Source organism: Dipodomys ordii, unplaced genomic scaffold, assembly GCF_000151885.1.
Source record: "Dipodomys ordii isolate 6190 unplaced genomic scaffold, Dord_2.0 Scaffold1, whole genome shotgun sequence".
Taxonomy (NCBI): domain Eukaryota; kingdom Metazoa; phylum Chordata; class Mammalia; order Rodentia; family Heteromyidae; genus Dipodomys; species Dipodomys ordii.
This window is the reverse complement of record NW_012267217.1, coordinates 22,372,642-22,391,149: the sequence shown is the minus strand read 5'-3', so window position 1 is coordinate 22,391,149 and position 18,508 is coordinate 22,372,642. Positions and strand designations below refer to the sequence as shown.

The following is an 18,508-nucleotide window of genomic DNA, read 5'->3' as shown; positions in this document are numbered from 1 at the left end:
TACCCAATCATTATCCTACTGGGTTATAGAAAACCAGAAAAAAATTGCTCTTCCTCTCTGTATTTTGATGTCTTTATCTAACTTCTTTCCATTTTCTTTTTTAAAATAGATTTTTAATGTAAAGATACTGTACAGAGGGGTTACAGTTACATGAGGAAGATAATGAGTACATTTCTTATCAAGCACTGTTAACCCTCCCTTTGTTTTTCCTCTACCATCCCTTCCCTCCCCACCTCCACAACTGCTCCCCCTCAACCCCCTCGCAAGTTGTAAAGTTTGTTTTCAACATAGTGTCTTGTACATCTCATTACTACAATGGATCAATCTGTATCCTATTTCAACATTTTGTTATTTCCCTTCCCCTCCCCAAATTAGAAAAATACATACACAAAACGCAAGGCACTGGACTCAAATACAGTGAAAACAAGAGTTATATCATGGGAGAAGAACATACAAAAGAAACAAAAAAAATCACATAGTGCACTATAAGTACACCAAAAACAACAGCAAGAAAGATAAAACCTCTTGTGTCCCTGTCTTGGGTTCATTTCACTTAGCATCTTCTTATATGGTCATATGTATATAGCTTTTGACCTTTTCTGCTTGCCCTAGACATATACTAGTTATTGCAAATAAAGGAAACCTTGGGACCTGTGTTTCTTTGGGCCTGGCTTACTTCACTTAATATAATTTTTTCCAAGTCTTTCCATTTCCTAACAAATGGGGCTGTGTCATTCTTCCTGATGGAGGCATTTCCTACCTCCTACACTTTCCATTCTGCAGTATCTACTCTTTTACCACGAAATTGACTTTCTAGTTCCTACAAATGCATGAGAATATATGGCATTCATCTTTCCATGTCTGGCTTATTTTGTTTAATGTCATGAGTCAGCACCATGTACATTGCTACAAGTGACAGAATTTTATTCTTTCTATGGCTGAATATTGGTAACATACTCCCTTCATTCATCCATGGATGGGAATCTATGTTGCTTCCATATCTAAGCTACTATTAGTAATGCTGCAATAAACATGAGAATGCAGGTATATTTTTGGTATGTTGATTTCATTTCCTTTGGAGGTATGTTCAATAGTAAAGTTACTGGATGACTTGGCAGTTATACATCCTCAGTTTTTTGTGGAACCATACTGTTTTCCATAATGTTTGTAACTAATTTGTATTCTACCAACAATGTATGAGACTTTCCTTTTATTACCAAATCCCCATCAGCATTTGTTACTTTATGTCTTTTTGATGATAGCCATTTTTACACACTAAGACAATATCTCATTATAGTTTTGATTTGCTTGTCTCTGATAATTAGTGAGACAGTATATTTTGCATACTTTCTTTTAATCAGTTGTCTTCTTTTTGGAGAAGTGTCTTTTTATTTTAATTGGATTATTTGGTGGTATAAGGTCTCAGCTTTTCTTAGTTCCTTATGTATATCCTGGATATTAACATACAAAATCAACATACAGAAAAATGAAAACATTTTTATATACCAAAAACGAACTTGCTGAAAAAGAAATCAAGAACTCAGATAAATAGTTTGCAAGTATTATCTCCCATCCCAAACCTCACCTCTGAATTCTGTTGATTACTTCCTTTGCTGTGCAGGAGCTTCTTAGTTTGATATAATCCCATTTGTCTATTTTCCTTTTATTACCTCTGCCTTCAGAGACCTGTCTGTAAGAATCCCTGGCTATACCAATGTCTTAGATTCCCTGTGTTTTCATGTGGTGATTTCATGTTTTACATTTAAGGCTTTGATTCATTTTATATTCAGTGAGAGGAAGGGATCCAGTTTCAATTTTCTGCATTCACACACATACATGCACATATGTTCTATGTAATTCTATGCATATTTCTAAATCTATGTATCCTGGATATATTTTTATGTATGGGATATATTATATTACATAATATATATGAGATATATGAATGTGTATTCAATCTTTCTAGCACTATTTATTGGAAAAACTGTCCTTTTTTAATCTATGACCTTGGCACCTTTGTGAAAGTTTGATTGGCTTTATTAATTATGGATTATTTATCCATTGAGATATGTTTATTTTTATACCAGTATAATACAGTTTATTTACTCTAGCTTTGTAGCAAGTTTTGAAGTTGGGTATTATAATTCCTCTAGTTTTGTTGTTGTTGTTTTATATGTGTTTTTGCTTGTTTTTGTTTGAGATTGCTTTGGCTAGTCATTTTTTTGTCATTCTACATGAATTTTGCTGTTTTTAGTTCTTCCTGCTATGACTGCTTTATTTATTTGATATAAATTATTGGTTTTGGCAGGAAATACATTGAATCTGTAGGTTTGGGAGGGGGTAGTATGGTCATTTTAACATTAATTCTTCCAAATCATGAACACAGAATATCTTGTCACTGTTTTCTCTAATTTTTTCAGCAGTGTTCTATAATTTTCTTTGCAGAGATCTTTCAGTTCCTTAGTTAACTTTATTCCCAATTTCTTTTTTGTGTAGCTTAGGCTGACCTCAAACTCATGATCCTCCTGCCTTTCCTACTGAGTACAAATAGTATTTATAGTGATTTGTAGATTTATAGCAAGTGGAACTATTTTCTTGATTTCTTGTGCAGTAAGTTTGATTTTGGTATATTAAAGTGTTTTCATTTTTTTATGTTGACTTTGCATCCTGCAACTTTCTGAATTCATTTACCAATTGAAACAGCTTTTGGTGGAGTATTAAAGTTCCTGTATGTATCAGAATAATGTCATCTGTGAACATGGATGATTAAAACTCTTCCTTTCCAATTTTATTTTGTTCTCTTGCCTAATCGTTCTAGCTAAAGCTTATATTGTGAAAAAGTAATGAAGATAGACACCTTTTGTTCCTGATCTTAGAGGAATCCTTTTATCATTTCCCTATTTAGTATGATTGTCAGAGTTTGAATCTGAAAGATGTCTCAAAGGCCCATATTTTATAAACTACTTGGAACAGAGAGTGGAAACTCTTAAAAGTAGAACCTCGTTGGAGGAAGTTAGGTCATTGGAGGTGTATCCCTGAAGGGGATTTTGGAACCCTGACCCCTTCATCTCCCTCTTTGCTTCTTAGCTACCATGATGTAAGCAGCTTTGTAAGGCAACAGATACTTGAGGCTTCTAAAGCAAGATAAAGAGCACCAGTGCCAGCTGTAGCAGCTTGGTTCTGGTAGATGAGGGAGTCTAGTAAGTGAATGTCTCCTTTGGAGACAGTTGTCTTTAAACTAGCAAACTTGTTAAAGCCCATAGGACTGTGGCTCCTCCTCAAGTTAGGACTACCAGTCTATGATGAGGATTGCTGGTATTTTTTACCTTTTCCTGGTGATTCAGAATTTGACCCCTGTCTGGCTCAAACCACGGAGCTAGGATTGAAGTTTTTGTTTCCCTTGTTTCTCAATATTTCCTGTCTAACTCTATGCTCTTTCTAGTTTTTGTCATTTTTGAAGATTTCTAGAGTTCTTTCACACTCACTCTAAAATATAGATTTTCCTTTGTTACACCAATATTTCTCTCTGTCAGAGTTGTGTACAGGGCTCCTCTACTCAGCCATCTTGGCTCTCTCTTGAGAACAACCTTTCAGAGAGCAACTTTCCTCCATCAGCATTCAACTTCTTACAATTCCATATATTCTGGCTGTTAAGTTTCTTTTACATCACTCTCCATTTTGAGTCTTGATATCAAGATCAGAAGGGTGTGAATAAAGCTTTATCTACCTTTAAATTAACTATAGAAAGAACTAAAAATAGCCCAGCTTTAGTTCTTCAGGTCTTATTGGCTTGTACAAATCTTTATTCTTTGTTACTGAAGAAAAGAGTCTCCCGACTTTTGCTTTATCTGCCTTTTCTGAGTCTGCACGAGGATTCATAGCTACTCAACTTAAATACTTATATCAACAGTTCCATCTTGCCTTTCTAAGAGGCTCCATTCCCTGCCTACTTCCTAAACTTTTCCACATGGTATTATAAATCAGCTTGGCACAAACTTAACCAGAAATGTTTTCTTATTTGAAATAAAACATTAAAGTTATGACAGTTAAATACAGCTTTCATGACCAGAGTTAAATCAAAACATAGACAAAAATCTAAGATAATTTGTACAAAACTTTCTATTCATGAAGTTGCTTGGTTTCCTGGAAGCATAAGTTAGGAAACTTAAGTTTTGTGGTATACTCTTCTACTGTTGGGCAAATAGATGGATTGTTCATAAGATTTCATCTTCAGTTACTAAATGGAAGTGGTTATTTCATTTATGGAACTTTTCAACCCTGATGATTTTTATTGAAATGCACAAAATCTACAGAAATTTATAGATTGTCTTTGTTTTTGAACTTATAGGAAATCAATGTGTTGACAGTTGCCTTGGTCAACCAAGATCGAGAGAATAATATTGAGAAAAGAAGCCAAGGCTTAAAATCAGAGAAAGAAGCTCTGCTAATAGGTAAGGGAATGCTATTTTCGTCATGTATTCACTTCAACAATCATTATGTATTTAAATAAAATAATAGTATAGTAGTTTACCTTCTCCTTGTTATCAATCTAAACAGCTCTGCCTTCAGAGGTGAGATTAATTTCATCAAAATTACATACATTTCAAATCGGCGGCATACAAACTAACAGAGGTTTATATTCTTCTCTAACCAAATATATTAGCTGTTTTTTGGCATCAAACGGAAGTCAAGTAAACAGATTAATCTGAATTTCACTCATTTTTAAAATTTGGATGTAGTACTTACAGCTGGAGATCAGAGTTAGCTCTTATCCCAAGGTTCTTTTTTTCTCTCCTTTTTTCTTTTATTTCTTTTCTTTTTTTTATTGTGAAAATACTATACAGAGGGGTTACAATTACATGGACAAGATAATAAGTACATTTCTTATCAAGCATTGTAGCCTCCTCCTTTGTTTCCCCTTCCCATCCCTTCCCATCTTTCCCCCCACCCCAACCCACTCCTCCCCCCCCAAAGTTATAAAGTTTGTTTTCGACATAAAGACTTGTACATCTCATTGTTGCAATGGGTCCACCTGTATCCCTATTTTGTTTTTTCCCTTCCCCTCCACAAATTATACCAACATCAAATACAGGGAAAGCAGGGGTTATACCGTGGGGGAGGGACATACAAAGCAACAAAGATATAATCTTATAAATGTGTTAGAAACAATCGCATGAAAGAAAAAAAACATTTGAATACATATCTTAGGGTTCATTTCCCTAACATCAACTTATCTGACCTTTTCTGCTTGACTCAGACATATACTAGTTATTGCAAATAAGGGAAACCATGGGACCTATGTTTCTTTGGGCCTGGCTTATCCCAAAGTTCTAAACCAAGCCAGTTTCCACACAATTGAAGTTTTACACTAACAGAAGAGATATCCTAAGATCAGGCCCAAGGCCAGACACATAATTCTGATAAAACAGGAAAAGCCAAATGAATAGTATTGGCCAACTAATCTAGGGTTTCGTGTCCATGTGTGCACCCACTGGTCCAGGATAAACAAGAAAGGCCAGCTACTAAAAAGAAGAAAGAAGGGCACTATTTTTAATCTAAAATACTCTGTTTTCTCACTAAATACATCCAGGCTGGTTTTGCTCTGTCTGGACGAGAGGCAGAGTTCCAAATACCTCTTTGAAAGTCAACATCAGTTGATCCAAAAGCATTATGTACTCTGTCAAGAAAACGTTCTTGGGGAAGATGTGACTGGGATCCCAGGTCAGAAACCTGTATGTCCCAGGAGCCCTCAAACATGGGGGAAAGAATACCACTATTCTCACAAAATAATGCACAGCCTTGATTCAAAGCAATGGCTTGGCCCTGACTCCAGCATGAGGTTCAAATGCAGACTAACCCCTCCCTGGCATAGTTAACAGTGATGAATGAGTTCACTGCACATGTGTGAAAAGTTGTTCTCCTGTAGTTGGTTATCTGGCAGAAGTAGCACCTGGTTACATTCTCTAACTACTGCAAAAGCTCTCAGTTCAAACTGACAGGTACACCAGGGCCTGCAGAAGCTGGCACAGGATGAATTAAATTCAAAAGATAGTCCAAACTTCATCCATCACATATAGATTTTTCAACTACAGGGTTATTGAATATGACATCAACTTAGAGATACTCCAAGGAAAACCAATTATTTTTTCTCTCTCTCTGATGATATACAGCTGTAATAACATGCCATGTGCAAATCTCAGAAGACATGCTGATGTGCTCTCAGTTCCAGGAACCCAAAATAAGCCCATATGCAGTTGGTAACTGGACTTTTTTCTCCTATTGGCAACTTCATCCAATGCACACAACTGTTTCCCATTCATTCAGTGACAAAAAATACAGTTATTTAAAGGCTTAAGAAAGGGGGAACAGCTAGATACTGGTGGCTCATACCTGTAATCCTCACTACCCAGGAGGCTGAGATCTGAGCATCAAGCCAGCCCTGGCAGGAAACTCTTATCTCCAATTAACCACCAAAAATCCAGAAGTGGAACTGTGGCTCAAGTGGTAGAGCAGAGCACTAGCCTTCAGGAAAAAAATCTAACCAATAGGCCCTGAGTTCAAACCCAGCATAAAAAAAAAATGGGGAAGGCATGTCTTTATTTTCTTTCCATTAGAAATTGTTTCTGCTTTTATTTTATAATCTACTTGACAGATGTAACCCATTTGTAACATTATCTAAAAAAAATCTCCATATGTATATCCATACTGATGGCCACCACATGTAAAGAATAATATGCTTTAACACTGTGCATTAATAGGAGTATATGGGGAAGTTCTATTTATAACTGGCTGCCTCTGCTGCAAACTTCAGTATCAAACCAAAATGCAATTCATTACTCAATTCTATTAAAAAGAAATATTTTTGTAAGGATCTTCAGTAAAAAGTATGCATAAAACTGTGGGTGCTGGTGGCTTAAGACTGTAAGCCGAGCTACTCAGGAGGCTAAAATCCATATGGCTTTATTTGGAGACCATCCTAGGCAGAAAAGGGTACTAGAATTCATCTCCAAAAACAGCCAGCATAAATCAGGGCTGGTGATTTGACTCAAGTGGTAGAGTACTAGCTTAGCATTTGTGAAGTCCAAAACCAGGTACAGTTGGGAGAAATGGGGAGAACTTATCAAGATGCATTATACTCATAAAACTGACATGTTAAATGGAAACACTGTTGTATAACTACTTAAAGATTATTATTGTTGTTGTTGTTGTTGTTGTTGTTATTTTGCCAGTCGTAAGGCTTGAACTCCAGGCCTGGGCTCTTTTCCTGAGTTTCTTTTGCTCAAAGCTCTATCACTTGAGCCACAGGACCACTTCTAGATTCTTCTGAGTAGTTTATTGGGGATAACAGTCTCATGGGCTTTCCTGACCAGGCTGGCTTTGGACCCTTCCAGGAAATGGGCCGTTCTGCTAACTGACTTTGGCCATTTACCCCACATACCTACCTTAGGGGTGGAGCTATAAACCCACCCCAGGCAGATTGTGTAAGCTCAACACAGATTCTGGTGGAGTCATAATTCTTTTGGGCCAGTCGATAGAGCAAAGGAAATTCCTGGTACCAAATATGCCCTTTTCTAAGGATTTCTTGTGGGTAAAGTGGGTCTAGCAGTCCTCTGGCTTTCTGATGCATCTGGAAGAGTTAAGAATAATACTCTGCAAATTTTCTGGAATCTTCCTTATGATAACTAAACTTGTAGAGAAGACATGGAGACCTGTTCAGATCCAATCTAGATCAGCCACACTGCAGAAAAACTACCAGATTTAATTGGTCAATGTTTAGCACATCTCAGTATATGTAACATACAATATATTTAGGTGACTTGACTCTCTAGGAACATTAATGTTAACATGAGCAATGCACACTGGCACAAATTATAATTTCCTGGGAGATACAAGTAGTGAAAAAAGAAGCTGTTTCAAAAGAATTTAAAAGAGTATAGAACCTAAGGTTAAACACAAACAATAACCAATCCAGTTACTTGTGGCATATATTCTATCCATTCTCATGACTGAAGACTTTATTTCAAGTGCTTCATATTGGAATTTATCAGAGAAGATCTGGGGAATTTTGTTAATGAATCATTTGGAGCCTTGCACATCTGGATCCTAAGTTTTCCGAACTTTCTTCTTGACAATGAATGGGTGAAGTGTTCTATGCTCCAATCCAACTAAAGAAGATGGGCTCTTAAAAATACTTTAGCTGACTTCTGGATTATTTATTTTGTGATCAAGCTTGTCTTAGGAAGACAGATTGACATCTGATTAGGCTTTATAAAGAATTAGATTTTTCTGGTGTACTGCAGAGTATCATTTTATGTCTCATACCTCTGTGGTCACCACATGTTAAACCAGCTTGACACCACTCAGAGTCTGTGCCAGACCTCCTAGCTCATTCCACATATGGCCCACATGTTGGATTTGGCATATGTTAAAGCTGTTTGGGATACAGTGAGTCAGTACTTTTGATTTGGGACCAAAACTTTGTAACTGTGTTTGGCAAGAAACTACTAGATGTCATCATGAAGGAGAATAGATCAATTTCTTTTTATTAATAAGCCAGTACTCTGAGGGGATGTTGACAATCCAACTGTAGGTCTGTATCCCTCTATTTTCTCATGTTTTTTTATATACTAACCTAATAGATTTCCAATCCCAGAAGCCAAGTTCATCATGCTAGTCATCATTGCAAATCCAGTTAAAGCCCAAACCTTTCTAACAATTTGAATGGTTTGAACTGTTTGACACAGCAGCTTTTCTTCAAAACCTCTTCAAAATTTGATGCTTGTGGCTCTTAGCTATTCAGGAGACTGAGATCTGAGAATCCCAGGCAGCAAAGTCCTATGAGACTCTTATCTCCAATTAATTGCTAAAATGCCAGAAGTGGCGCTGTGGCTCAAAATGATACAGTGCTAGCTAGCTGTCCCTGAGCAAAAAAGCTCAGAGACAGCGCCCAGGCCCTGAGTTCAAGCCCTAGGATCAGGACACACACACAACAGCAGCAGCAACAACAACAATGGTTCCCAGAGAACCATCTGCACATTCTTAACGATCAGGCCAACTTTTGCACACAAGGCCCCAACTCCTTCACAGATCAAGACGTCCATACTGTGGGCCATCAAGGTGTTTCTTCACATATCCCTCACACCACCATTTCTGTCACCGATGCCATCCCAGACCAGTGCAGGGGCTATGTCTGAAATGATCCCCTGACTTCTGGGTAGTAGGGGCAAATGAACCAACATTGCAGAGACAAGTTCTACAAAAAGTCAGGCAGTGACTATTTGGAGTTGGCAGTGAACAGAACTGAAGCCCATTTACGACGCACTTGAGAAAAGGAATGTGGAGAGTAATATGTTCCTCTCTAAAAGCTACTGACCATAAGCAGTGAGTCACTGACTGAAATCTTGTTTCCAAAGCACAAATATCCATATCAATAAATCAGCAAACATCAGTCAAGAGTCTACCATAAGAATGATCAGTCCTCATTGTGAAAAAGAATCACCTGGGCAATTTATTCATACCACAGAATCTTAGGCCACTCCCTAGAGTTTGTTCATTCCCAAACTAACATTTACATAAATACTGAAGCAGGAACTTTGGAATCATGTTCTGAGAACTTCCATATACCAGTACCAACACCAACCTCTGGGTTAGCTGATGGTGGAAAAAGAGACGTTCACAGATACTGGCCAAGATCATTGGCTTACCCTGTAATCTCAGCTACTTGAGGTATTGATAAGAAAATCGTGGTTCAGCCTAGCACCAGTGGCTTACACCTATAATCCTAGCTATTCAGGAGGCTGAGATTTGAGGATTGCAGTTCAAAGCCAGCCAGGGCAGGAAAGTCCATGAGACTCTTATCTCCAATTAACCACAAGAAAACTGGAAGTAGCATTATGGCTCAAGGGCTAGAGCACTAGCCTTGAGTTGATGAGTTCAGGGACAGTGCCCAGGCCCAGAGTTCAAACCCCACAACTAACAAAAAAAAAATTATGGTTCAAGACCAACTTGGGCACAGTCAGTGAGACTCAGACTGAGACTCAGTAACACAAACAAGTTGTGCATGGTGCCATACACTTGTAATTCTTGTAATTCCAGCTATCAAAAAGGTGAAATTAGGAGGATCATGGTCTAAAGGTAGCCCCAGCAAAAGTTCAAGAACATATCTGAAAAGCAAAAAGAATAATGTTCTGACAAGAAGTAATCAATATACTTTTAAAAATAGGAATTGCTTGCAAATGATGGATTGGCCCCGTGACATCCTGCTAGCTGATGATCACAGTCAGGATCCTGATGGTCCTGAATAATCTCGGCAGGTGGCTATTCTGATTATTAATGTATTGAGGCATCTGACAAGTAACCTAGGGAAAATCATTCATCCACTGTGGACCTAGGACTCATACTGTCCAGTTAGGAGTTTAATTGGATGGTCTTTTTTAACTGAGTACTCTGTGATATATGAAGACTGTTATTAAGGGGGAATCCCCATTTAGACAGTGATCTAATATGCAAGTAGACTATCACATGTATCAACCTATAAGCATGAGCTTTAAAAAAAACTAGAAGGTGAACTGGCATGGTAGTATATACCTATAATCCATACACTCAAGAGGCTAAAGTAGGAGATCATGAACTTCAGATAGCAAGAACCTGTCTTTAAAAAACAGAAGAAGTAAGCTGGGCACTGGTGGTTCATGCCTGTAATCCTAGCTACTCAGAAGGCTGAAATATGAGGATCACAGTCCAAAGCCAGCCTGGGCAAGAAATTCCATGAGACTCTTTTTTTTTTCTTTTTTTTTCTTTTATTTGTGAAGATACTGTACAGAGGGGTTACAATTACATGGGCAGGATAATGCGTACATTTCTTACCAAGCATTGCAGCCTCCTTCTTTTGTTTACCCTTCACCCCCCCTCACCCCCAATCCCAATCTTTCTCCCCCCCCCCCACCCCGCACCAACGTTGTAAAGCTCGTTTTGGACATGACAACTTGTACTTCTCATTGTTGCAACAGGTCCACCTGTATCTTTAAACAACTCAAGTTATACTGACATCAAATATAGTGAAAGCAGGGGTTATACTGTGGGGGAGGGACATACCAAGCAACAAAGAGATAATCTTATAAGTGCATTAGAAACACATGCATGAAAGAAAAAAACATTAAGATACATATCTAAGGGTTCAATTTCCTGACATCACATTATCTGACCTTTTCCGCTTGACTCATAGATATACTAGATATTGCAAATAAGGGAAACCATGGGACGTATGTTTCTTTGGGCCTGGCTTAATACTTCCTAAGGCTATCTACAAATTCAACGCAATACCTATCAAAATTCCAACCTCATTCTTCAAGGAAATAGAAGAGGCAATCCAAAAATTCATATGGAACAATAAAAGACCCCAAATAGCAAAAACGTTCCTCAATGGAAAGAACACTGCTGGAGGAATATCAATACCAAATTTCAAACTCTACTATAAAGCCATAGTAATCAAAACAGCTTGGTATTGGCATAAGAACAGACCTCAGGACCAATGGAATAGAATAGAAAACCCAGAAATGAACCTACAAACCTATAGCCACCTAATCTTCGATAAGGGAGCTAAAACAATAGAATGGAAGAAAGACAGCCTCTTCAGTAAATGGTGCTGGCAAAATTGGTTAACTACATGTAGAAAACTAAAGCTAGATCCTTATATATTACCCTGCACCAGAATCAACTCCAAATGGATCAAAGACCTTGAAGTCAAAGCAGACACTCTGAAAACATTACAGGATGGAATAGGAGAAACCCTAGGTCTCCTTGGCTCAGGCCGAAATTTTTTGAATAGAGACCCGGAAACACAACAAATCAAAGAAAGGTTGGACAAATGGAATTGCATAAAGTTGCAGAGCTTCTGCAGGGCAAATGACATAGCTAGCAAGATCAATAGAAAGCCCACGGATTGGGAGAAGATCTTTACTAGATATGAGACAAGGGTCTCATATCTAAAATATACTTGGAACTCAAAAAATTAAACCCCCCAACAACAAATCCTCAAAGAAACAACTGCCCAATAAATAAGTGGGCGAAAGACTTAAAGAGAAACTTCTCTGAAGAAGAAAGAAGGATGGCCAATAAACACATGAAGAAATGTTCAACATCCCTAGCCATAAAAGAAATGCAAATCAAAACAACATTGAGATATCACCTCACCCCAGTTAGAATGGCAAAAATCAAGAACTCTAACAACAACAGATGCTGGAGGGGATGTGGACAGAAAGGAACCTTACTTCATTGTTGGTGGGAATGTAAACTTGTTCAATCCATGAGACTCTTATCTCCAATAAACCACTAGAAAACCTGAAGTGGCATTGTGGCTTAAATGGTAGAGCGCTTGCTTTGAGCTGAAGAGCTAAGGGATAGCTCCCAAGCCCAGAGTTCAAGCCCCACGACTGACCAAAAAAAAAACAGAAGAAGTAGAAGGGCAGGAGTAAGGAGGACGAGGAGGGGAAGAAGGAAGAGAATGAAAGGATAAAGAGGGAGGATAAGAAAGAGGAAGAGGAGGAAGAAGAAAATCCATTTTGATCCCTTGATCTCTTTCAGCAAACACTCCATTTCAAACAACAGAGTGGTGAGACAAAGGATGGACAATTCAACAACTATATACACAAGACAATATGTTGGAAATGATCTGTACAACTTGGAGGAAGGGACATGGGAGGGAAGGAAAGTAGGATAAAATTGAGGGAGGGCATACCAAGATTGACAAGGAAGGTATTCATTACTTTACTTACGTAACTGATACTCCTCTGTACAATAAAAATTAAAAACAGCACTATTTCCATGTTCTCCATTACAGCATAACCCTTGTAAATGCAGTCTGTACCCAGCATTTCTATTCCATTGCTGCCCCTCTATCTTCAGCCCACTTCATTGGTTCACCTCTCACAGTGACCTGTTCTTGTCTTGCTGACTTGAATACTTTCTGTTGACAATTTCTCACTTTCTCCATCAGTCAGCTGCATTTTTTTCTGGCTGAACTCCCACAGGAATCTTCTGGAAATGCTTTCTTCTCTTAGCTATCGCGAAATCCTCTTTCTTTTTGAACCACAAGTTCAAGGTCACTGTCTTTTCTGTTACTTGTTTTGTTCTCTTTATTCTGCTTATAATTTTCTCAGTCTATTTCCTTGAGTTTTCATTTGTGCATGTATCATCCGGGTGGTTCACTAGACTAAAAGTTGTGCCAGAGAAGGAATTTCTCTGCCTTATACATGCTGACCCTTAGTACCTCCTGCTGAGTGAGTGACTAAAGCAACATATTTAAGGGAATAACAAAGGAAACAAAATCTAGTATCATTTGCTTGCTTTAATGCTGCTTCCTTGGTCTTAGATTCAGAACTGAGAGTAAACTGTAGCCTGTTTATATCAACTTTCTTAACAAGATTGGTCACTGGCTGAATAGAGCTGGTTTGTAGATTTTTTTTAAGGTTCTTTCAAAAAAAGACTAGTAGTACTAATAATTATTTGCTTCTCTCTTTTCTTAACTAGTTATTTCCAATTGTACTTTGCATGCCTGGGAAGCTGGTTCTTAAACGGACACTCCTCCTGCTTGTCCCCCAAATGGATAACAAGCAGGAGTTGAATCTGCCTTGCTGCAGGCAGAGCAGCTGGACACAGCCCATGGCTCCACCCTCAGGTCCTTCAGGTCACTCTCAGAGGGCCATAAAGTTATCTCCACTTGGCAGGAGAGGAGGGGAGTGCCTGGTGACATTTCTCATTAGCTATTCCTTTTCTATTCCTAGGAAAAAGAAACCCATTATTTACTTAGGAAGCTCACAATGAATCTGATCCCTCCCCCCACCAAAAAATTCCACTAACAGCAGCAGACCCCTAGCCAAAAGCAAAATAGAGCAAAAAATCTGCATTTTCTCAGGATGTCATTAAGGATATTAAAATTAGCCAGACATGCCGGTACCCACTTATAATCTCAGCTACTTGAAAGGTAGAGCAAGCGATCAAAAGTTAAGGATACCCTATCTTAAGTACAAAATATGTACAAACACACACGTGCACACACACACACACACACACACACACACACACACACACACGTCATCACCATTATTTCTTTCCGCTATCCTCATTACTTTCTAAAAGTAGATTTTAGATCATTTAAATAGGGATACAGGTGGACCCATTGCAACAATGAGATGTACAAGTGGTTCGAAAAATGAACTTTACAATTTTGGCTGGGGGAGGGGTGCGAGGGGGGAGGTTAGGGGGAGTGATTGGAAGGGATGGGAAGGGGAAACAGAGGAGGAGGCAACAATGCTTGATAAGAAATCTACTCATTACCTTGCATTGTAACCCCTCTGTATGGTATTTTCACAATAAAAAAATAAAAATAAATTTTAAAAAGTACTGTAAAATGCCCAAAAAAGAGATTTTAGCAAAGGAGGCAAAGGAGCATTCAAAGAAAGCTCATGAAGCTCAGAATAAAATGGTAAGATAAGTATGAAAATAGACTATAATTTTTATAGAGAAACAATAGTTGTTTTTTAACGTCTTCATTTTACTGTAAACCTGTAACATCCCTTTACAGGTCATGGAGAGCTTGTCTAAACCCTTCAGTTCTCTCTCCTGTTCTGTTTTGTTTTTAACTTGAAGTTTAAGAAACTTAATGTTCCATCCCGGAACATCCCAAGCAGCACAAAGGAGAGCAAGAGACAAAGATGTTACCATGGATTAGCCCATGGCCTTCTCCCAACACAAGATGACCTGCTACAAGAACCACAGGATTGCCTGCTTTTCTCCCTGATTGCATTTTGTACCACTGAGATCTCCCCCTTTGGCCCTTCAGCTCTCTAGTTTCACTGCTCACAATACACAGAACATGAGACTTAATGCAGCTTGTTTAAAAGAGCACTTTCAAATTTGCCCAAGCCAGCCTCCTTAACACAAAACAACACACATTCTGTGAACTTGACTCCCTCTCTGTTTTGATTTTGGATCTAGAAGCATTGGAGGATAGGAAGATAATGCTTTTTACCTTGGCCCTTACACCAGTATCCAGCTGTTCATTTGTCAGTATAATGTTGACAGTTGACTCTCACAAGGCAAAGGGCTTCTGATTCCTGATCACACTCCAACCCAAGCATTCATTCACAGGCCTTTATTAATGATCTTGTCAACCACAACAGAGAAGAGGAGAGAGGCTGGCTCCCTTTCAGCAGCAGCCATGATTGAAGGGCAGAGCATGTTAGAGGATGAACACACACTTCCTCCAATGGCAGCTCGGGGGACAGGCCACAGCTGTAATTACCAGGAAAACTCAAGGCAGTGATTTCTGGCACAGCTGTCTGAGTCATTTTCAGCACAGTCCACTGAGAGAAAGAAAAAGATAATTTTATCCTTTCAATAACTACAATTTTATATTGGTAAATCAAGCATAAAATTGGTAGTTGAACTGTTTCCAGGAGTCTTTGTTTAGAAATACCTTTATTCATCTATATATTATCTCCAAGTCTACCTTTACTAACTACTGTCATTGTAGGAGGGGAAGTGTTCTGTATACCAGGTTACCATTACTGTTTCTGGATCATGCTATTATTGAGTGATCGCTCAGTGATGTTAAAAATAGCATGACCAGGAGCTGGAGGCCTGGCTCAAGTGTAGAGTACCAATCTTTGAATGATAAAGTATCAGACCCCAGGTTTAAGTCCTGTTCCCGGAAATAAAAAAAAGTAGGAAAAGATAAAAAAAAATGGCAAGGGCTGGGAAGGTGGCTCAGTGGTAGAGCACTTGCCTTGCATGCTCAAGGCCCTGGGTTCGATTCCTCAGCACCACATAAGAAAAAAGCCAGAAGTGGTGCTGTGTGGCTCAAGTGGTAGAGCGCTAGCCTTGAGCTGAAGAGCTGAGGGACAGCGCCCAGGCCCAGAGTTCAGGCCCCATGACCAGACCCCCCCCAAAAAAATGGCAAGACCCTAACTCAGCCTTCCAAAATTCATTGAGATTAGATGGCATTATGTAACTGAGACTTTGCATACAATTTACAGTGGCTGTCTTTTTTCATTCAGGCATCATATCAACATTTCTTCATGTCCATCCTTTTGGAGCCAATATCGAATACCTTTGGTCATATATGCAGCAGCTGGACTCCAAGGTAATTTTCAGTGCTAAAATTTCACAGATTGCTTGCTGTGTGCAGGTGGACATGAGTGAACAGCACTGGGGTAGAACAGCCTGGGGAGGGTTATTGTGCTGCTTCCATAGGATGGGGGAGGGGTGGCTCAGTTGCCTTCTCCATTGCTTTTGCCTTCTCCTGCTCCTCTTTTCTCTCCCCTCCTGATTTCTTCCTTTTCCTCCTCTTCCCCCTTCCTCACTCTTCTCTTCCCTCTTTTTCCTACCCCCTCCTGCTCTTCCTTTCTCCTCTTCCTCTTCCTGCCATCTCCTCTTCTTTCTTCTCCCTCTTCCTCCTCTTTCACCCTCTTCCTCCCCTTTCTCCCTCTCATTCCTTCTCTTTTTTCTGGTTTCTCCTTCCATCTCTTTCTCCCTCTTCCTTCCTCCTCTTCTTCTTTCCCCTTCCTTCTCCTTTCTCCTCCCTCTTTCTACTTCCTCCTCTGCCTTTCTCCCCCACTGTTTTCTTCTTTTTTATTTCTTCTCATTCTCCTCCTCTTCCCTCCATCTTCCTTCCTTTTCCCTTTTCACAGAAATTGAACCAATAGTTCCTTTTATTTCACACTGTTACAAGCATTTTTAGTTGTCTTTGTTATTTTTTTTGATAATGACCATTTTAACTATAGTTTTAATTTGTATTTCTCTAATGGTTAAGGGTGTTGAGCATTTTAAAATGTTTCTTGGGTACTTAACAATTCTTTTTTTTTTGAGAGGTGTCTGTTCAAGGACTTAGGCAAAACTTTTACCACTTACTTACATCCCCTGCCCTTTGTAGAAAGAAAAGCAACATAAAGAAATTTCAATTTACCTGTTGGCCTGAAAGTTCTAGAAACAAGGAAGAAATCAGAATCAAGGGGCTAATGTGACATGATCCTTAGGCCATATTGTCACAGGATTCCATGTTAGAGATATACACAACAGAGGGGTAGTCACTTCCATGAACATAAAATTATGACATGAAATGGAAGGACAGTTTCCATGACGTTTTCCACAGTATTCTCTAAGTGAAAAGAAGTGATTGCCAAGTTATTCTTAGTGCCCCTAAGCTCTCTCATCAGCAAATAGATGTATCTCTAGCCTTTTGTAGTATTGTGTGCTAAAAGAGAATAACCAGACAAAGCTCAATTCTTACTGAGTCACAATGACCACTGAGAACCACTGTGTACACAGTGATTCCTTACCCAGAGAGGGGTAAAGTCTGAAAAAAATAATGAATCAGAAAAGCCTGTGGGACTTTTGGCTGAAGGGAAAGTGGAAAGAAGTAAAAGCTACTCCAAGAGGCAAAACAAAATACATGCGATTTGTATGACCACATCTACAACATGCACTTTTTAGATCTATGTAGACATTTATGTGTTATTCTCATCAGTTAGCATGGACTAAATTACTACATTGTGCTGTTATTCAACCCAGATGACCAATACATGATTGCTGTTTGACTTTTCAGAGGGCCTGATACTTTTTTTCTTTGAGGAACAATCCAATCATCAAGAACTAAAAATATTGTTTAGTTATACAGATTTAGACATGATAGACCAAACAGGGTGGGAGGAGTAAGATTACAAAATTATTTCTTAATTCTTTATTGACATACTAATTGTGCAAATTGGTTAAGTCTAGTGTAATTGTTTTTTTAATTCCTTTGGGTATTTGTCCAAGAGTGGTATATATAAGGATCAAATGGTAGGTAAATGTTTTTAGTTTTTTTGAGGAAATCGTATACTGATTTTCATAGTGCCTGCACCAATTTACATTCCCACCAATAGTATATAAGATTGCTTTTTATTCCACAGTCTTGTCAGCATTTGTTACTTTTAGTTGTCTTCATGATTTGTTGTTCATTTTGATAATGATCATTCTAGCTTGGGTAAAGTAGTATCTCATTGTTGTTTTGATTTCCATTCCATGGTGAAGGATATTGAGCATTTAAAAAATATTTCTTGGATTCTTAGAATTCTTCTTTGAGAAGTGTCTATTGAGATCATCTGCCAATTTTTAAAGTATATTATTTAGTGTTTTAGGTTGAGGATTTTTTAAGCTCTTTATATATTCTGGATATTAATGCTTTGTTAGGTGAATGGCCAGTATTTTCTCCCATTAGGCAGGCTTCCTATTAACTCTGTTGTGTTTGCTATGCAGGAAGCTCTTTGATTTGATGCAGTCTCACCTGTTAATATTTGCTTAAGTTTCCTTTCTTTGTAGTCCTGTCCAGGAAAGCATTGATTATCCTAATGTTTTAAAGTATTTCCCTTGTGCTTTCTTCGAGAAGTGTCAGGTCTTACATTTAGATCATTGATCTATTTTCAGTTGACTTATACAGTGTTGGCATGTACACAATCTGCACTTTTTCCTG

General features: G+C 38.4%; 1 protein-coding gene across 1 annotated transcript in view; it reads left to right on the top strand.

Moving 5' to 3' along the window:
• Window positions 1-18,508, top strand: part of Enox1 (ecto-NOX disulfide-thiol exchanger 1) — a 279,670-nt gene that overhangs the window by 244,642 nt on the left and 16,520 nt on the right. Inside the window, exons 13-14 of the mRNA XM_013027584.1 lie at window positions 4,349-4,451; window positions 16,056-16,141. Coding sequence (XP_012883038.1) covers window positions 4,349-4,451; window positions 16,056-16,141 — 189 coding nt within the window. The remainder of the gene's footprint in view (window positions 1-4,348; window positions 4,452-16,055; window positions 16,142-18,508) is intronic.